This window comes from Salvelinus fontinalis, chromosome 14 (genome assembly GCF_029448725.1).
Source record: "Salvelinus fontinalis isolate EN_2023a chromosome 14, ASM2944872v1, whole genome shotgun sequence".
NCBI classification, from domain to species: domain Eukaryota; kingdom Metazoa; phylum Chordata; class Actinopteri; order Salmoniformes; family Salmonidae; genus Salvelinus; species Salvelinus fontinalis.
Genome location: NC_074678.1, coordinates 52537722 through 52559874, shown reverse-complemented (window position 1 = coordinate 52559874; position 22153 = coordinate 52537722). Strand labels below are relative to the sequence as shown.

At 41.2% G+C, this 22153-nt stretch overlaps 1 protein-coding gene across 3 annotated transcripts in view; it reads left to right on the top strand.

The window, feature by feature from the left end:
• Nucleotides 1–21291, top strand: part of negr1 (neuronal growth regulator 1) — a 403241-nt gene extending 381950 nt beyond the window's left edge. For 2 of the 3 annotated variants that reach the window (XM_055862270.1, XM_055862271.1), the window contains one exon: nucleotides 13367–21291. In XM_055862270.1, coding sequence (XP_055718245.1) covers nucleotides 13367–13467 — 101 coding nt within the window. In that variant the 3' untranslated portion in view covers nucleotides 13468–21291. Of the gene's footprint in view, nucleotides 1–11005; nucleotides 11065–13366 lie in introns of those variants that run through there. The other variant, XM_055862272.1, reaches the window with a different exon arrangement.
• The last annotated feature ends 862 nt before the right edge of the window (nucleotides 21292–22153 follow it).

The window sequence follows — 22153 nt, the reverse complement described above, 5'->3', positions numbered from 1 at the left end:
TAGAAACTCAGAAGTAAAAAAAAATTATTCAAGTATAAATCACCAAAGTTACCATAGATTGCAATAGATTACCTGTTTCCGGTAATTTTTCTAAATTACAGGTAGCTTTTCAACCCTATGTTTGATTAACACTTGTGCCTGTGTGACATATTTCAGAATGTTTCATTATTTGTGTCAACAGTGACGATTGTTCAGAGAAAAACTTTTCAAATTAAAAGGTTAAATAAAATGTTTAGAATGGGGTGAGGCTTGAACCCTTCATTACCTCATTACTCCATGTATGAAATGGATGACCATGAAGATATTTTACTGCAAAAGTGGTTAGATTTATTGTGACACACACCCTAAACTCAAAACGTTCAGAATATTGTCTGGTTGGAAGGGGGGTGGGCAACATAAATTGCAAAAAATTGTAATACAAGTAAATAATCAGTTGTCTGCCCTACATACACAAACAAACAGCATCAGGATATCTTAATGTACATTTGGAAATATAGACCTGTAAACACAGAAACAATAGGCGGAAATATCAACTATCAATATTTATGATGAATATAAGCTTTACTTTTTGGTAACTGATTAATAGACATCTTTCCAATTCAAATTTGCTCTCATTCAAAGTGCTGTATGGTCCTGCCCAACAAAAAAACATACAGCTACACGTTTTTTTATGTTGTGGCTATAGTAATCTAAATCGGCTCTATTGAAAACAAGTGGGCTGAGACAGTGAATACTGTCATTTCTTTTCAGTCAGGTTTGTCTGTGGATTTTATGTTCAACCTCTTGCAATTGCGTTGAGGCCCTCCTAGATTTGACTCAAAATCCATTATGGCATCCAAAATCCATTAAATGGTGGTTTAATCACCTCTATATAAACTGAGAGTACAAGAAATTAAGAACACCTGCTCTTTCCATGACTTAGACTATCCAGGTGAATCCAGGTGAAAGCTATGATCCCTAATTGATGTCACTTGTTAACCTCTACAGGATCGGTGTTTCCCCCACAGGACGGTTGACCTAACGTAGGCTAATGTGATTAGCATTAGCACAATTCCACCAACTGTCTTTTGTTTCACTCACAATTGGCATTTTCAGAGTTTGTCTATAACAAGAACATTTTCCAGGACATAAACATATCTGATATGGGCAGAAAGATTAAATTCTTGTTAATCTAACTGCACTGTCCAATTTACAATAGCTATTACAGTGAAATAACACCATGCTATTGTTTGAGGAGAGTGCACAGTTATGAACTTGAAAATGTGTAATAAACCAATTAGGCACATTTGGGCAGTCTTGATACACAATTTTGAACATAAATGCAATGGTTCATTGGATTAGTCTAAAACTTTGCACATACACTGCTGCCATCACCTCATTATTTAGAAGTAAGCTTTGATTCATTGCTAGTCCAATATGGCTGCCTGAATTCAACATAACCTTCCGCTGGCTCACTGCAATTCTGCTCATAGGGATGTTCCGGTGCACTCTTTTGCTGTTTGGGTTGAGCTGGCATATACATTTTTTTAAATATATATATTTTTAAACATGTCCACTATCCTATCTTGCCATATGGTGACTGTCAGGAAGCGTGGGATGTGCCCAACTACACAAGTGGCAATGAGTAAACACAACAAATGAGTTCATGTTTCAGATGCTTTTACTTTAGCTTTTAGCATCTCTGGTATTCTAGTCCACAACCATTCAGGCAAGAGGGGGGTTAAAGATGGCGGCCACCTGTAGACTCTTGCGGCGGTGTGGCCTCACTGGCAGAGTCCATAGCTCTCCTTCTGATGAATCTGTGGAAGGAGAGCGTGAAAAACACTGTAAGTGGGCGAGTAGGCACGCTGTGGCTGTCTTCCTAACTGCTTCACTTGAGTCAGGTCCAGGCTGCACTTTTGTGCCGGTCAGTTGATTAGGGAATGCCTTGCATGTGTGCTGATTAGTAATTCTGCACAGGTGTGTTGGGTGAGCAGACCTGTGGTGCTGACTTCGGCTGGCCTGGTGCTGAAGATAGTGCAGCCTTCCACAGTGTTGAACTGAACTTAGCTCTGAACCCTGGGAGGAATTGGCAGAAGAGAAGAGACAATGAAGCCGGGAGCGGGATCAATATTCCCATAAGCAGACCCTGGTCTGTGTTGAACAACAAAGTTGTATGGTTGTAGGTCAAAGAACCAGCAGGTCATCAGTGCCCTTAGCCTTAGCCATCCCCTGCAAGGGTTCAATGTCTGTCTCCAGGGTGAACAGCAATCCCAAGAGATAGTAAGACAGGGAGAAAACAGCCCATTTTCTAACCAGACACACCCATACTCCCATTCCCTAGGTAGGACCTTTCGACTGATGAATAACACGGGATGTTCTTCACCATCCCAGACCTGGGACAGGACGTATCCCACTCCAGTTCCAGAGGCATCTGATTGGATGACGAAAGAGTAGTCTGTTGACATCAGGACTGGTCCTGAACAGAGGGATGTTTGAAAGTCCTTGAAAGCCTTCTCGGCTTCTAAGCTCCATTTAACCTTCTCCGGCTCGGTCTTCCAGGTCATGTCTGTTAGGGGAGACGCCTGAGCAGAAAACTGCCGAATAAACCACCGGTAGTAACCGGCCAGGCTATCACCTGAATCTTGGTGGTTGGATAAGGCCAGTTACAGATTTTCTCAACCTTCTCCTGTGTTTTGATGAGTCCTCGACCATTGGTATGTTTAAGGTATTGCGCATCACTCTGTGCAATGTAGCACTTTTTCAGGTTGGCTGTCAGGCCTGCCTGTCAGAGAGAACCCAAGACACGGCTGACCTTCTCCAAGTGGTCTTCCCAGGTCCCGATGTGGCGGCAGGACAATGTCCATCAGCCTTTGATACAGTGGCTTGCGAAATAATTCATTCCCCTTGGCATTTTCCCTATTTTGATGCCTTACAACCTGGAATTAAAATAGATTTTTGGGGGGTTTGTATCATTTGATTTACCAAAAATCTATTTTAATTCCAGGTTGTAAGTTTTACAGGGAAGACACAATATGTAAATCTATTAGCTAACCACGTTAGCAAAAGACACCACTTTTTTTACTCCACCAGTTTTTTACTCCATCAGTAGCTATCACAAATTCGACCAAATAAAGATATAAATAACCACTAACCAAGAAACAACTTCATCAGATGACAGTCTGACAACATATTTATTGTATAGCATATGTTTTGTTAGAAAAATGTGCATATTTCAGGTATAAATCATAGTTTACCATTGCAGCCACCATTACAACTCTCACCAAAGCGACTAGAATTACTACAGAGAGCAACGTGTATTACCTAATTACTCATCATTAAACATTTCTTAAAAATACATAGCGTACAGCAATTGAAAGACACAGATCTTGTGAATCCAGACAATATTTCAGATGTTCTAAGTGTTTTACAGCGAAAACACAATATAGCGTTATATTAGCTTACCACAATAGCAAACATCACACCAGATTCAAGGCAAAAATAGCAATAACGTATAAACCACCAAAATATATTAATTTTTTCAGTAACCTTCTCAGAATTCTTCAGATGACAGTCCTGTAACATCATATTACACAATGCATATAGAGTTTGTCCGAAAATGTGCATATTTAGCGGCACAAATCGTGCTTATACAATGAGAATAGTGTCCAAATCCTCAAGCAATCTGTCCGGCGCCATCTTGGAAAGGCACCTATTCTTATCGAAAACTATTCCTAAACTTGACTAAATAAATACAGGTTGGACAGCAATTGAAAGACAAATTAGTTCTTAATGCAATCGCTGAATTACATTTTTAAAATTAACGTCACTGCGCAATACAGCGTGCGATAAAGCAAGGCTACACTGCAAGTAATGGCGTCTCATGCATTTGACTTTTTTCAACAGAACAATGAATTAACAGCATAAATAGTTCTTACTTTTTGATGACCTCTCATCAGAATCTTGGGATAGGTGTCCTTTGTCCAAAAGAATCGTTGCTGGGTTGGAGAAAGTCATCTTTCACGTTGCAATTAGCAGTAAACAATAGCATGCGAGTGAGAGATACCCAACTTCCTACAACGCCAGAAAATGAAATACCCGAAAATCGCAATATACTGACATAAACTGATATAACTCGGTTTAAAATAACAAGATTATGATGTCTTTAAAGCCTATATCGAATAAAAACAGAGCCGGATATATCTAGGAGCTAAAACAGGAGCTTCTAAAACGACATGCCAAGATCCTCCCTGCGTCAGAGCGAAGATTCAAAAGAGGGGACACGTTGATTCCAATCAAATTATAGACTTTCGGATCTAGGTAGAGACTCCATTTCAAGGCCCTATATTCGCTGACACCCAGGGGAAGGCGTATGCAGTGCATCTCAACCAATATAAGACAGGCAGAGTTATACACAGGTCTGAGAACAGGTTGGAAAATTCTGCATTCTCAACCCCACATAGGGAAATTGCTCTAAGTCCAGTTCTGTTTCACGCACAGACATAATTCAAACGGTTTTAGAAACTAGAGAGTGTTTTCTATCCAATAGTAATAATAATATGCATATTGTACGAGCAAGAATTGAGTACGAGGCAGTTTAATTTGGGAACGTCAAGAAAACATAGTGCTAACAGCTCCCCCTATTGACAAGATATGTACCAATTCCTTGGCTATAGCCTTGGTGGTGATGGTTCTTGGGGGAATTGTCTCCGGGTACCTGGTGTCGTAGTCTACCACCACCAGAATATGTTGTATCCTCGTGCAGACTTTGGGAGAGGTCAAACTAGGTCTATCCCTATTCTATCAGATGGGGTCTCAATGCTGGGTAGCGGAATGAGAGGAGCTCAGGAATGCCCTACTGGGGCAGTCAGTTGACAGGTGTGATACATCCAAAAGTAACGTGCCATGTATATTCCGTGCCAGTAAGACTTCTGTAGGATCCGTTCCCTTGTCTTTTCCTCACACAAAATGAGCGCCCACGGCGTAAGTGTGGGCCAGTTAGAGAACAACTGGAACATACACTTTGGGCACTAGGAGCCCTGTAGACCCTGTAACCCTGTAGAGTAGCCCTTGACGAAGGACGAAGTGAGGAGTCACCAAAGGCCAGTCTCCCAGGACTTTACCATTCACCTCCTGGACCCTTTCTAAGGCACTTGCGTGGTTTTGGTCTCTCAGTTGGGCACGCCGACTGCCCAACTGTAATTGATAAGTAGAGGGAGGCTCACCTTCCACATCAGCGGGATCTCTGCTGTCATCAGGCTGGTCTGGTTGTGCAGCATCACCCAGCAGTACCGTCACTTACCTCTGCTGCAAGAACAGTTTTTAGTATGTTGCTCCTTCTGAACAGGCATCAAAGGCTTGGGTCTATGAGTGTGGTGAAGAACAGAGGAGGTGCAAAAGGCATTTTTGCTTACCCCAGCAGCCTCAAAGACTGTCTCAAATCACGGGCAGTTTCGACCTAGGAGCAGAGGGGTTATAAATTCTGGCATCACCTCTGCAATGACCATTCGTGCCACACAATCAGTGTTGAGCCGGATGCAAGCTGTCGGTATGTCCCGGATGTCCCAATGGATACAGGTGAGGGGTAGGGTGTTGTGGTTTCGAAGAGACCCTACAGGAATCCACTCTGGGCATATCAGGGTGTTGGAATGGCCACAGTCCAAGAGAGCCATTAGGTTATGGGAGCCCACCTGCACTAGATACTGGCAAGTGGGTACCTCACTTGCCCCCTCCCTCAGGTCTAGCAGGTGGCAATCCCTGGTGTGAGGGGGTTGGCCAGCTACCCTTGGGTTTATAGTCATTGGCTCATCTGTTAGTCACCACTAATGAGTATTGTCTCCTTTGGCACCACATTTTCCGCACCAGCCAACATTATGTCGCTTCTCTCTGGCTGGGAAGTAAGCGGTTGTTTTCAGAAGCTCATATTTTCTTGAGTTAAAATGTTGTGTTAGAGTGGAGGTGGAGGTTGTTCCTGTTTGTTAACTTAAATGCATCTTTTGAGGCCTCCAACTTTTCCACCAGCTGAATCATGTCCTGGGAAACCTTAGGGCATTGTTTGGTGACTGGTTTGTGCAGATCATAGGGAAGGCCTCTCATGAACTGATCCAGGACAACTTTGTCGATCACCTCATCCACAGAGTTGCCTTGTGGCTTCAGACATTTTTTTCTGCTATGATAATGGAAGTCTGTTGACTGACTCCATGAAGATTTATGAGTTGTCCCAGCATGTTTTTCAAGTTTCCAACTCCATAATTAAACATGGTTCCACTCTTGCGCAAAAATAAACAGATTTAAAAAATAAATAAATGTGTTCACTCAGGCGCACACATTCTCCACCATATGTCGGGAAGAGTGGGTGTTCCCGACTACACAAGCGGCAATAAGTAAACACAACAAAATGCTTTTACTTTAGCTTTTAGTGTCTCTGGCATTCTAGTCCACAAGCCATTCAAGCAGGAGGGTGGTTAAAGATGGTGGCCACCTGTAGTCTCTTGCGTCCATAACTCTCATTCTGAGGAGTCTGTGGAAGGAGAGAGAAACACAGTGTAAGTGGGAGAGTGGGCGCACTGTCGCTGTGCCTTCCTAACTGCTCCACTTGAGTGAGGTCCAGGCTGCGGTCTTGTGCCAGTCAGTTGATTCATCCTGCACAGGTGTGTTGGGTGAGCGGAGCTGTGGCGCTATCTTCGGCTGGCCTGATCCTGAAGGTAGTGCAGCTTTCCACAGTGAGGAACTGAGTGCCACTGTCCACTGTCATGCAGCCAGTGCCGCTGTCCATGGTGCTGAAGTGAGTGCACCTGTCTCCTGTGCTGCGGTGGGTGGCTCTGTCCATGATGCTGCTGAGTCCTTCAGCCACTGTTATGCCCATGTCTCTCACGGTGCCACAGTGACATTGTGATGTATGGGGTGGATGAAACCACACATGATAACAAACACATAAGGCAAGTGCTCACTACAATAAACCAACACACCCTGACGCTCATTGACAACAAATACCATAAACTTAGTGGGCCTTAGCTGGCGTTCATTGTCCTCATATGTACCTATTTTGCTACCACCCATGGGTGGCCAGCCCATGTGACACCTGAACTGGACTCGCATGTGAAGAATGAGCTCTCGTGTTGTGGTGACTAATGCATTGGTCTGGTAAACTGTTCAGTAATATTATTATATATTTTATTGTTTTATTTCACTTTGTCTTTTATTGTTGGAGCTCAAGACTTTGAATCAACCTTGCACACTTAGTTTCAGTGAGGAAAAGATGGGAAAGAGGAGCTGTACATATACGCTACTAGAGTAGCTGACTGTTGTATTACAGGTTGCTTTCCTATAACTTGGTTATGCTACTACGTGCTTTTGTCCTGAAAAACTTGAACACCCTTTGAAACGCTAGTTAGCTTCAGCTATTTAACACAACAGGGGCATGGCAGTGCCACTCACAGTCCGAGTTATACCAAAAGTTGTATGAAACCCTTTTAAAGAGGAATAACACAGCACAAAATAAACCAGGGCAATTTATATGCAGGCGAAAAATTGCTCATCCAGAGGCGGCCCTCCTAGTGGCTGGGGACTTTAATGCAGGGAAACTCAAATCAGTTTTACATCATTTCTATCAGCATGTTAAATGTGAAACCAGAGAGAAAAATCTCTAGACCACCTTTACTCCACACAGAGATGCGTACAAAGCTCTCATACGCCCTCTATTTGGCAAATCTGACCATAATTATATCCTCCTGATTCCTGCTTACAAGCAAAAACTAAAGCAGGAGGCACCAGTGACTCGGTCAATAAGAAAGTGGTCAGATGAAGCTGATGCTAAGCCACAGGACTGTTTTGCTAGCACAGACTAGAATATGTTCCGGGAATCTTCCAATGGCATTGAGGAGTACACCACATCAGTCACTGGCTTCATCAATAAGTGCACCGATGACGTCGTCCCCACAGTGACCAAACGAGCTAAATTACTTCTATCCTTGCTTCGAGGCAAGTAACACTGAAACATGCATGAGAGCACCAGCTGTTCCGGACGACTGTGTGATCACGCTCTCTGTAGCCGATGTGAGTAAGACCTTTAAACAGGTCAACATTCACAAGGTGGCATGGCCAGACGGATTACCAGGGTATGTACTCCGAGCACGTGCTGACCAACTGGCAAGTGTCTTCACTGACATTTTCAACCTGTCCGTGACTGAGTCTGTAATACCAACATGTTTCAAGCAGACCACAATAGTCCAGGTGCCCGAAAACACTAAGGCAACCTGCCTAAACGACTACCGACCCGTAACACTCACGTCTGTAGCCAGGAAGTGCTTCGAAAGGCTGGTCATGGCTCACATCAACACCATTATCCCAGAAACCCTAGAACCATTCCAATTTTCATACCGCCCCAGATGATGCAATCTCTATTGCACTCAACACCTCCCTTTCCCACCTGGACAAAAGGAACACCTATGTGAGAATGCTATTCATTGACTACAGCTCAGCGTTCAACACCATAGTTCCCTCAAAGCTCATCAATAAGCTAAGGAACCTGGGACTAAACACCTCCCTCTGCAACTGGATCCTGGACTTCCTGATGGTCCGCCCCCAGGTGGTATGGGTAGGGAACAAACTCCACGCTGATCCTCAACAGGGGGCCTCTCAGCACATCCATCACGCTCAACAGGGGGCCTCTCAACACATCCGCCACGCCGATCCTCAACAGGGGGCCTCTTAGGGGTGCTTGCTCAGTCCCCTCCTGTACTCCTGTTCATTCATGACTGCATGGCCAGGCATGACTCCAACACCATCATCAAGTTTGCCGATGACACAACAGTGGTAGGCCTGATCACCGACAATGATGAGACAGCCTATAGGGAGGAGGTCAGACACCTGATCGTGTGTTGCCAGGACAACAATATCTCCCTCTACGTGATCAAGACAAAGGAGATGATTGTGGACTACTCTGAAAGGAGGACCGAGCACGCCCCCATTCTCATCGACAGGGCTGTAGTGGAACAGGTTGAGAGCTTCAAGTTCCTTGGTGTCCACATCACCAACAAACAATCATGGTCCAAACACATTTAGACAGTCGTGAAGAGGGCACGACAAAGCCTATTCTCCCTCAGGAGACTGAAAAGATTTGGCATGGGTCCTCATATCCTCAAAAGGTTCTACAGCTGCACCAGCGAGATCATCCTAACTGGTTGCATCACTGCCTGGTATGGCAATTGCCCGGGCTCTGACCGCAAGGCACTACAGATGGTAGTGCGTACGGCCCAGTACATCACTGGGGCCAAACTTCCTGCCATCCAGGACCTCTATATCAGCCAGTGTCAGAGGAAGGCCCTACAAATTGTCAAAGTCTCTAGCCACCCTAGTCATAGACTGTTCTCTCTGCTACCGCACGGCAAGCGGTACCGTAGCGCCAAGTCTAGGTCCAAAAGGCTTCTTAACATCTTCTACCCCCAAGCCATAAGACTCCTGAACAGCTAATCAAAGGGCTACCCAGACACCTCTTTTACGCTGCTGCTACTCTCTGTTCATAATTTATGCATAGTCACTTTAACTCTACCTACATGTACATATTACCTCAATTGCCTCAACTAAACTGTGCCCCCGCACATTGACTCTGTACCGGTGTCCCCTGTGTATAGCCTCGCTTGTTATTTTAGTGCTGGTATTTAATTAATTGTTTCTTTTATTTTCTATTTTCTATTTTTTTACTTATCTATTTTCTTTTTTTCCTAACTTCTTAAAGCATTGTTGGTTAAGGGCTTGTAAGTAAGCATTTCACTGCAAGGTCTACACCTGTTGTATTCGGCGCATGTCTAGAGGCGAACAAAACGCACACCTATTTAGGCGAGGTGCTGGCTAGCGGAGTGGAATGCTTAAAAAAATAAAGGACACACTCTAGGAGCTCAGATGCAAAAATATTTACTTCCAATGTTTTGACAGACAAGCTGTCTTCATCAGGGTATAATGACAAACACTGCGTGATGACTAATTTATATATATTTATATATATGTAGCCAAATTGTATCTATGATCGGGAGCTTCCATTTATGTTTTTTGTATGCTATTTTAACATATGAGAATTAACCAATGATATCAGGCCGCACCTGGCCATGATTAGACACCTGTGTGTCTTTTGACACTATATAAATGAGTCATCCCGCAGTGTTTGTCATTATACCCTGATGAAAACAGCTTGTCTGTCGAAACGTTGGACATAAATATTTTTGCATCTGAGCTCCTAGAGTGTGCGGCTCTCCTTTATTTTTTTATGTATTCGGCGCATGTTGACACATACAATTTCATTTGATTTGATTTTAGAGTCGATAACTATAGCACGACATCGAAAGACGCGTAACTATATGTATTCTTGTCAGGCAGGACCGTACAGCACTAAATGAGAGCAACTTTGACTTAGAAAGTTGTCTCGCTACCAAAACTTTGATATGTCCCCATATTTTGTCTCTGCGCTTACAGGTCTATATTTCTAAGATGCATTAAGATATCCTAATGTTGTTCGGTTTGTGTATGTAGGACAGACAATTGACTACTTGTATTCCTCATTTTTGACAAAATCAGAGCTTGCAATATTGGGTTACATGAGCTTATGTGGCCCACCACCCCTCCAGCCTGGCATCATTCTGGATGTTTTGAGTTTGGAGGGTGTGTCACAATAGCTATAAATTTAACCACTTTTGCAGCAGAATTTTTTTTCACAACCATCCTTTTCATTAATGGGAGACATTAGATATTGAAAACAAATCCTGGTTGTGTTTTGTTCTGCCTCAGGTATGGGTATCTAAAAAATGTGGATGCCTTGCCACTAGCCTATTTCCTTTTGGAACGTGCTTTTCTCTGAACAGGCTTGACTCATCGCCTTGTTTTCTGTGTGATATATTGTCTTGGATTCTAGTGCTTCATTGTAGCTTTGCTGATGTACATGCACAATTATCTCTCTCTCTCTCTCTTTCCCTCTTCCTTTCCCCCTCTCCTCTCCCCTCTCCATCCCTCCCTCCCATTCCCTTCATGTTAAAAGCTGAGAGGAATCGTGTTCGAGGCAGATCCTGGTTGGGGAGTTAATTAAAATGGCAAGTTGCAACCCACACAGTCAAAACAATAGATGCCCGGTTTAGAAAAGGCGCAGGGGGATATTAAAACAAGCACAAAATAAAACAGTGCTAAGAAGCAGGTAATATAGACTCTCTTTAATTACTTCTGCTCGAGAAGGGTATGGTGTTTGTTGGCACACTTGACTGTAAACCAGAAAAAACACTCAGGATAGACGTTTTTATTATGCACATGTGCTTAAAAAAAAGAGGCGAAAAAATAAAATTGTACAGGAGATTACGCTGATTGTGCTTTTGACCCAGCAGCCATGCCATGCCATGTCCACAGCTCGGATAAGGAATCCAATAGCCGAGAAGGGGAAGAGGATCTGCTTATATGGCCCCCGAATTATTTTGTAAGCAAGGCTACACAATGCACACTCAAGCTCCGGCAATAGGGCCATGCAGGACATGAGCTGTTGCCATGGTAACCATCTTGGCTCTAGCAGCCCAGGAAAACTGTGTCATTATCCTCCGCTATGGATGGGAGCAAAGCGAGAAAGAGAGAGGCTGCAGTCCACAGCCTGCTCATGCATCTTACAAACCCCCATCACAATTTGCACAATTTTCTCTCCTCTATTCAAACCTTTCTTTTTTTGCTTTCCATTTGTTGGAGAGTACAGTTTTCACAGTAATAGGTAAACAACAAGCATAATACCAGAGCAAAATTCAGGAAAAATTGCAGGCTGAAATGGGATGTGTAGCTTTTCACATTTGCTGTCAAATTTCTGTAATTCACAGAAATAACTGTCACCACCAAGTTGTTTTGTGAACACCAACAAATTGAAATATGTACTACACTTTTCTGTCATTAAGCAACTCACCACATGACACTAAGATATAGAAACTTTAAAAATGGCCAATAAAACACATTTTAAAATGGTCAATTCAATCTGGAATGTATTTTCAGGATCTTATTGAATTCAAACACAAAATAAATTGACAACAGCTCAACATATAAAATACAGAGGTGTGTGGACAAATCTGAAGGCATTTGTAGAAGTTGTTGCAATGTGCATTTGCTTGCGTGTATGTCAGAGAGTAAGTAACTGCTTGCGTATACACCAGTGCAGTATGTATATGCAAACCAAAGACCACATCGGAGGAATTACATGCTGAACTAATTACATAGGTGTGTAAATAGAGGCACCCTACTGTGATGGGCTGTGCTCCACATGATTTCCCCAGGTAGAGCTGAGCCTGCCTGGTAGCACGTGTGTGTGTGTGTCTGTGTGTGTCTCTGTGTGATCCTCCCCCTCCCTCAAAATGAAAGCCTTTCCATTCCTTCCTGCTCTAAAGCATCTCTCCAGAGACCAGAGAGATGTGTTTGCTCATGAAGCACCACTGTACTAGTGTCCACTGGTCAGGATCAGAATTTCCTTGGAAACAGCAGATGGCACAGCTGTGTCTGATTAACACATTCGAATACCACATTCATGTAGAATTTGTTGCTTCCTTCCCTCCTCTCCTTCTTCCCTTGTTGCCTATTTTACCTACAGTGTCAATATCAGTCACACGTATGTTTCCGCGTACACGAAAGGACTCGATAGAGGGAAGGAATATGGTTGACACATTCATTGAGATGTCGAAATGCAGCCTTTTAAGAGTGTATTTGGTCTTGGCCATATTCTATTTAAATGCAGAGCCCTTCATCACACCCTCATAAAATGTGTCTGTCCCAAAGTATTTTTCCTCTTTTGACTATTGGATTAGTCATCTTTCTTTTCAGGCAGGGGTCCTAAATGTGTGATATATACTTGACACTCGTATTTGACCAGGCAGTGAACAGAGTAGCAAGTGTTTACGTTTGTACTGGTAACATACTGTAGTCTGGCTATTTTGGGTTCTTTCCACTGGTCAGGATCATCATTTCCGTAGAAAACAGAGAGCACAGCCGTGTCTGACTAGCACATTCGAGCGCCACATTCAAGTAGAATAAGTTGCTTCCTTTCCTCCTCTCCTCATTCCCTGTTACCTCTTTTACACGTGTGTTTCCACATGTATAAAATGACTCAATAGAGGGAAGGAATATGGTTTAAAAACGAATTGAGATGTCAAAATGCAGGGTTTTAAGAGTGCCTTAACACAGCGAGGACATTGTTTCTTGGAACAGAACGGATTTGTTTGTCATCGGACTCACAATCGTCGTAAGAGCTTAGGTAAACGGTACCAGTTATTGGTGGTTTGCTAACGACTGAAACAAATGACGGAACAAAATGACTGAAAAAGAGGTGCGGTGTGGTGAAAGTGCAATCATACTAATCAGTGTGTCTCTTGTTTCCTGCCCGCAGCGCCAAACACTGCGCCTTATGGGAGTACAGGAAGAGCGGAAGTCCTGCTGGCCTGTCGGTACCTGATCCTGGCTCTCTCCTCCTTCATCAGTGTGTACTAGTGGAAGGGCAGCCATACACAATGACTGTAAAGAGCCCTTCAAGCATTTATGAATCCTTTGACAATGCTCATGTCTGGATCAAATCTGGTACAGTTTGTTGAAAGCAGTGTGGGATATAATCAGCATTACTTATGTGGGGATGATCGTTTTATTTCTGTGGAATTTCTCATCATGTAAATACTTAAAAATCGTTAGTTTTTTTTATTTTTGATTGTCCACTTTGTGAATCAGTGCTCATTGTCCCCTTTCAAAGACCATGAAAGCTCCGAAATGAGTTATTTTATTATTCTCTCACCAGGAGGTGGTGATGCGGAAATTGACATTTTCATCTCAGTTTTTGTAAATGGCTCAAAAGATGCCATTGTGTGTCCCTCAATACATCAATGCATCATTTCCATACCAATGTTGTGGCCAGTATTGAAAGTATACAGGGTTAAAAAGGAAAGCATCATTTTAGATACCATTCATTACAAATTAAGGTTAGAGCATGGTAGAATGATGACATATTTTGAGATGTGCTATTATAATAATACAATAGCTGAAATGCTGCACACTAGACATTGGAAAGGGAACATTTCAGACATATTTGATCTTGGCCATATTCTATTTGAATGCAGAGCCTTTCATCACACCCCCCATAACATGTTGTCTGTCCCAAAGAATTTTTCCTTTTTTGACTATTGGAATAATAATCTTTCTTTTCAGGCAGGGGTCCTAAATATATGATATATATTTGACACTCACATTTGACCAGGTAGTGAACAGAGTAGCAAGTGTTTACGTTAGTACTGGTAACATACTGTAGTCTGGGGGGGGGTAATTTAATTTACATAATTACCATTTCATCAGAAAATAGCTCACTCATTTTCAATACTGAAGGGAAGACAGTTTTCCTCACTGAGGACAATAAAGTTTAAGTTTACAGTTTTTCATTTGTATTTCTATGGTTTGAGAGAGATGCGTTTACAAGTTTACAGAGGTCCTGAACATGAAGGGATACTTAGGTATTAGTAAAGACCTTCCAATATAGTAAAGTTTAAGACAACATTTAACGCTGACTAACTATGGATCTCGACAGATGGAAATATTTTCCATCCCGAAATTTACAAATAACATTAGCCTTCTAATTTAAGATCAAACTTTTAAATAACCAAGATGGGATTGGTAAATGGAGGATAAAGAGGATTTATGCATTATGATGTGTTTCAGTTTGAGTTTTATGAATCATATCTTCCACAGGACAAGGGAATTATGTCTGCCAACTTCTTAAAACACAGATTGGTCTGATGAACAAAACGTGTACTATAAAACCGGAGACAACATAGCCATCGAGATATAAATCTGAAAGCACAAATACTGTACTTGCTGTTATTTTTGATTGTGTAGTGTTTTGTTTTTAAAATATATAGTGAAGACATTTTTGTTTTGGTTAATTTTCTGTTTTTATTATTTTGTTTGTACTGGAATTGTTTTCAGCCTGTTTTGTGGTATATGAGAATACTGCACCATATAATCTTGTTTAAATGTAAGTATGATGCAAAATGGGTCAGAATTATATTTATTATCTTCCTTTGTGAAAACACTGTAAAAAACAACAACAAAAAAAACGATTTAAAACGTGAATCTGGATATGTGAAATTACTTCAATGAAACACAGTATGGCATAGTTTATAATGTTGTCAATTAATTTAGATGCCATCACTGTTGTTGATTCTTGTCAAAACAATAGATTAAAAAAGAGATGTTTGCAATCTAATTATCTACTTTTTGAAACTGAGGTGGTGTGAACCAATATAACAGTATAATAGAAATGAGTCAATTGTGTGTATATTTGGAGAAAATAGGATTCCTTTTGATCTTATTGGTAGAGCCGGTGTGTAGTTTAGGTTTCACACACTTGTTTGATGATGTGCAGAGAGTATGATTGTGCTGCATGTCAAAATTAACCTGTGTTTTAAGGTGGCCAGTTTACAAATAATCAATACTTTTAATGGGTAAAACCAGTTTTAAGAATGTTTCAGCTCTATGACAAAAAAAAGAGAGCATTGCATACTAAAACTCACCAGGCTACATCCATTTGTGTTTTGTTCGAATCTAACTCGAGTATTTATGTGACAATACTGTGTTGCTATTTTCAAGTCTTAGTAAGAGTGGCACATTGGTGACAGCATGGAGTGTGTTCGTTGCCTGTCTAAGCAGCTCAGAACATGGAATTATTCCATCATGTGAAATGTACTGTGTGTTCATTATTTTGATTACACAATTTGGCATTAACCAAGACCATTTATATAGTCACTATTATTTGCAATTTCCTGATGTTTCCTGATGTTAACAGACTTAAAATTACACATTTGAGTTAAAGAGCAACTGCCCCTAAAAACAAACTTCTCCTTTTAAAAACAACCTAAGCGGTATCGATTAGAGTAAACAGGATCATTCTGGTCATAAAGTCAGTCTTGTCCAAAACCGAGATTTGCGAGATGATAGGAAAACATTTTATGTAACGGAATGAAGGGTACCGTAACAGTTTTCCTTGGGTTGGGTTTATTTCAACCCTGCCCACAGCTGGCAGCACTCAAGTAATCATCAATTCAGAGTGCAGCTCCACGTGGACCGATCTTAATGCCCATGGTCAATTTGGTTTGACATTTGATATCCCTATTGGGCATTTCAATAGCTCAGAATTTCAATAACCTAACCTGAAACCAACAATAAATTGTAGAAATTCATATACAAATATTGAAAGCATTCAATGAGACTAAAAGGTGTCCAACATAAAAAATATTGTCCTATTTACATTCTGTCATTTTTTTGACAGTCCCTAACTAGCCCCAAAGATAGGCTATCCACAGTCAAACCAACTCTGCCACAGTCCCACACCAGCCAGCTGAAGCTAATTGGTGAATGAAGTTGGCTAGCGATAGCTAGCCTCGGCAATTTCGAGTTACAAGACCTGGTTAGACTGTTTCAAGTTATCTAGAACAGGGTTTTCCAAACTCGGTCCTGTGACCCAGCTGGGTGCATATTTTGAGTGAATGTGCAAACACTTGCCACGTGTGAACACACACATTTTTTTTTCCTTCACAAAAGTAGTGCTGTATTAGTGGACCGATATAGCTGTCTGTAGCACAGGTAAACAAAAAAATTATAATGAGCCCTCCCCCCCTCCATCTATTGAGATGTTTCCTAGACAGTGTTTGATGCGGACACCACTGTGCCACAGTCCACTATACCAATCCAGGATGCATTTGGGTAAAAAGCTTGTGCTGTTTAAATTAGACTAACATACCTGGGTCATGTTCATTAGGGTACACAACAGAAAAAACACTTTAAAATGTTTTGCAATGGAAAACTAAATTGAGTGTGTCTTATTGGACAGGAAGGAACATGGTTTCTTTTTTGACAAAGCGATAAATTAACATGACTTTTCCACTCTAACTTTAAGAGGTGGGTCACAACAGCAGTTGTAATTTCGACAGAGGATAATCCAAATCAGAGTACATTTGAAAACCAAGGTTGTGTTTATTAGGCTTGAACCATGTTCATTCCTCACTTTGTCAAAAATGAGGCCCTGGCACACATCTGCAGAGGTTATCCCCCTGTGAATAAGGTGACCTGTCTCTGTGCTAGCTGTTAACAGAAAATCATTCAGCTTTTACATTTCAGATAAGAGGATATTTAAGTATTCATGCAATTACGACCAGGCCAAGCTCTGACTTTTCCCTTGAGTTTTACCACTGCAGTATTGGGGACGACTTCAAAGAGTGCTCTTCAACTCACCTGATATTGTGATAATCCCTCAATTTAAACGTTCAACGCTTTGAATACAGAATACAAGGCATTGTTTTGAATAATGAAACAACAGCTGTCAAATGAGTCCACAAGGGGAAGAAGTAATGTACTGAATGTGCCTTTAAAGTATTTAAATAATACGTTAGATACCATATCCTAGCCTCATTTCTAAAACAATTATTGCACCTCTAGATAAGGCCCTTGGAGAAAGGTCATTTACAGGGCATAAGTATTTCAACAAAATCAAAAGATTCATGATTGCTTAATCATTCCACATCTTGAATTCGCTGTATGTTATCGCTTAAACATCACCAGTCATATTAAGCTGTTCAATAATACAAGCAATGTGCTACATGCAGGTTAAGATCAGATGTGGATAATTTCCCCCATTTTGTCTGCAACTATTTGCTTGTATTGGGTTTATGTGGTAAAATGTAAAAAATAAAAAATAAATGATCAGGCTTCATACAGTGTTTCATTGCAGTATGCTGTGAAAACAGTTGATTTCTTGGAGATAGTGTAATAGTTACATTCCAAGGAAAATACAGTAAAACACCACCCAATTAGTTTAAAGCATCCTCAGCTAAAATCAATCCACATCGTTATAGGAAGTCAATGAGAGTATGGGCAAACCTTATTTAAGTGTGTTTTTATTGTATCTTTATAATTTGATTACTGATTACCCCTGCGTGGCTCCCGAGTGGCGCACCGGTCTAAGGCCCTGCATCTCAGTGCTAGTGGTGTCACTACAGACCCTGGTTCGATCCTGGCCGTGATCAGGAGTCCCATAGGGCGGCGCACAATTGGCCCAGTGTCGTTCGGGTTAGGGGTTGGTTTGGCTAGGGTAGGCCATTGTAAAATAAGAATTTGCTCTTAACTGACTTGTCTAATTAAAAAATGACTGCACAATACTCAGAACTCAGGAAAGATACATCCATTTTTTTATGTTATATCGTTGGTGTGCATCTCTGAGCGATGTTCTATCAATTCCTGGGGTCATTTTATTGTTTATCTGAGCTATTGCCATTCAAGCAGACAAAACTCATCATACTAGCTGCCAATGGATAGAAAAGCATTTGACGTGTTAGTCATTTATCAGACTCTCTCTACAATTAGGGAAGTTTTCAGACCCCAAAAGTAGAATAATGTCAAGATGAGTCAATTTCTCATGTCATCTGTTGTGTAGATCCAGCCATATGCCTTTCTCTTTTCCATTCATTTGTAGTTGGGGCTTACAGATGGATCTACAAGGTACATGGTGTGGGACGTGGACTAATCTCAACATATGACAAACTTCGTTTTTGGAGTGAGCTGTCAATTTAATGTGAAACTCAGTAGCTAATGTAAGATTCCATTGAATCACAGTGCCAAAACCGTAGTGCGTGGCCACTCCCGATTGTTATCTCATCAACACACACATCAGTATGTTTGAAACAGCATCATTTGTAAGTCTACTATTGTCTTGTAAAACAGGTGTAACGGAGTTAAGAACATACCATAACCTCACTCCACGGCTAGCTTGAAATGTCCCCGATGGCGCATCTTTTGTATAGCTAGAACAGTTTATATTTTGTCATGCGGGCGGTCACGTGTGTTGGCGAGGTAGAGGACGCTGGTTCAAGCCCAGTCAGAGGCAAGTTCAGGGAGGCAAAGCTTTTATGCTAACCTAGCACACTGGCACCGGTTATACAATCATACTTAGACTAAATGACCCGGAAGAGTTATTTGACACTTGTTTATGCTTTGTCAAAATTTGAGAATTTACATTGGTGACTGTTACTCAGGCTTTGAGTATTGAAAACAGTTTATTTCTTGTCCTCGAACAACTTGCTATTGCTTGATTGGCAGTATGAGAGGGTATGCTGTTGTTTATCGAGATGATTAGGATGCTGTCCGGCCTCTTTCTCTCTTGCTTTTGCCTGACTCTTCACAAAGGCATCTGTTGGCGGAGTGAATGGAGAATGGCCAGAGCCGTTCTGAGAGAGGCGATTCCTCTGACCCTGCGGTTAATAAAATCCTTCCTGTGCCTTTGTCAATTTTTACTGGCCGATTTTGTCAAACGCTGGAGGTGCTGCCTGCTCGGGCCCTCTGTGTCCACTCCCTGAGCAGCATACTGAGTAGAAACCTCTGTGTTTTTAAAGTACTCACATTCAACTCAGTGAATACGCTTGTAGCACAGCAGGCAAGAGCTCTCCTCGCCCCTGTCAACCCGAGCCACAGACCCCTTCTACATTTTTGATAACTGCTCTTCAGGCGAGTCTTCATACAGCATTGTGTGGTGGAAAATAGTAATGTAAAAGATATATATATATATATCCGGTTTGCAGCACCTGTCTTGAACTTTTCAAATTGTCCATTTTTTATTTGTGACTGACATGAATTTATCTCGCTGTTGATAGTATCCTTTTTCGACAGTACAATAGCTGCTAAAAGGTGGAACGTGTGGCTTTAAAAGGCATACTATGAAGTATTTGTCAATCTCTCCCTCAGTACTTTCACTGAGCTGGAAAATAAGTAGGCAAGGCACTGATGCAGAGACTCCGATAATGCTAGATTTAAAAGCAAGCGATCTAATCATAGATAGTCTCCACGTGCAGTTGATGACTGAATCGCACAGTGAGAAATGTTTTTATGTAAACTTTGAGAGCAATTGTCAGTTTCAAAAAAGGACTGAGCAGGGTGTTGTATAAAAAAATATCACTATGAAACTAAATACAGTACAATCTAATTTGTGTTTTGTTATTGTGCCTCCGATGGCACATTTTATTGTTTCAGACTGAATGACGTGGCAAATCCTGAGTTCTTGCCAGGGTGATCTTTAAATCATTGATTTAATCATAACCAACAACCACATGATGTTGAGTGTAAGAGGGAACAATTTATGACATTTCACTGAGCCATTAGTTTCTATGGAATGAAGCACAGAGTAGACGACAATTTGCTTTTTCACCCAGGCAACCTTTCAAAATCCACACACTATCATTATTCATTCGAAATTCGTGACATGCACACGAAAAATACACTTTTTTGTGTGTATTACAAGATTTTCATCACGACACATTTAATGTGTATTACACGATCTTCTTCATAACGCATTTGTGTACATTATACGAATTACAATTTGTTGTGGCTAACGTTAGCTAGACTAGCTAGATGGCTAACATTAGCTAGGCTAGGGGTTAAGGTTAGGGTTAGGAGCTAGGGTTAGAGGTTAGGTAACATGCTAGCTAAGTAGTTAAGGGTTAAGGTTAGGGTTAAGGTTGGGAATTAGGTTAAAGGTTAAGGTTAGGGGAAGGGGTAGCTAACATGCTAAGTAGTTGCCAAGTAGCTAAAATGCAAAATTTGTCGGTGATGAAATTCAAACACGCAAACATTCGCGTTATATGCCCAAACCAACCTCCTTCCTATTTTATCTGTCTTAATAAGTAACCTACCATCTTTATCTGTGATTGAAAATCGTGTACTGTACACTAAAGTATTGACTTGTGTGCCTGTCACGAATTTCCAATTAGCAAGTCTATTTCCTAATAATCTCTGATACTGGGGTCTTCGAAATATGAGGTGCAGCATTTCCTTGTCTTATATATCTTTCTCTCTGTACATATGTTTATTTCATTATATCTCTTTTTTTCAACGATGTTGATGATTATGTGGAGTAGATGGTTACACCATAACAAAAAATATTTGTGTAGATAAAAAAATGTGGCAATTTATTTCATCCTCAAATCATCATTTAGAAAATTTTGTGATGAGAAATTTGAAATGGTTATCTTTACTCAAATGTGTATGAAGGTCCTTTAGCCACCAGGGATATAGTTGTATATTTATAGGCTCTAGATCACTGGAATGACATATATGGCTTTAAGTGGCATTGATATATATTGATATTTGTCAACAACAAAAAAAATCATGTACTTTAATTACTTTAAAGCTTACATTGTGTATAGCACGTATGCAAGTTAATTTTCATCATGTTTGATGTAATTTTTGTAGCAGTGGTTTGATACTAATAAATGGCAGTTTATGATGGAACTGTAGGATGCTCTGTATTGTCTGATTTGAGCAGTGAAGTGACTTTTGGGCCACTGTCACCAGAGACACTGATATGTGCGCGTTGTTATTTCACACAGAAATGTATGCAACATTTGTCTACCTAGACTATCGGTGCTTCGGTATGAAGAGTATCTCCAACAAGGCTGATTTTCACTGTCCAGCCAAATCAAGTACAAGTGGCCATTGACCGACACTTCAGCCCCTCTCAAATCATTATGTCAGAGCTGAGAAGAGAGTGCTAAATCAGTGTGGTCGGTGGCTGAATAACTGACTGGAACCAATATCTGGAGACAGCAAACCTCTGGGACCGGCGCTGACTAGTCCTGCTATACAGTCTAATTGCCCCCTTCCCACCCACACATCTAATTTGCAGTGGCCTGATGAAGGCTACATCACACTCTTTAGATCCCCCACGATTAAAAAACTGCCATGGTTTCACAGCTATTCTGTTGGTGTATAGAGCGATAATTATTCCAAACCATTGACTCTATTCAATCAGATCCGCTTAAGCCAACATCTATATAGCAGTGGATTTGTGTTAAAGCTATCAAATCCATAAGTGGCTTCTGGCGGATAGGAGTATATAATCCTGGTACCACTTCGGTAGTTACTGGGTAATAAGATGGTAATAACTAAGTATTTACCAAGTAAGTAGCCAGTAATTACCATTAGTAGTTACCATGTTGTTTCCCCCCTTTCCAGCCCACAAACAGCACAAATCTTCAATCTTTGACCAAACTTTGCATATGCACTGTTCTTCAATGAAATCTACTTTATTATTTGGTTCATCTGACTCTGGGTAAGTAGAAATCTCGTACTATTGCCACAATCTCGCACTATC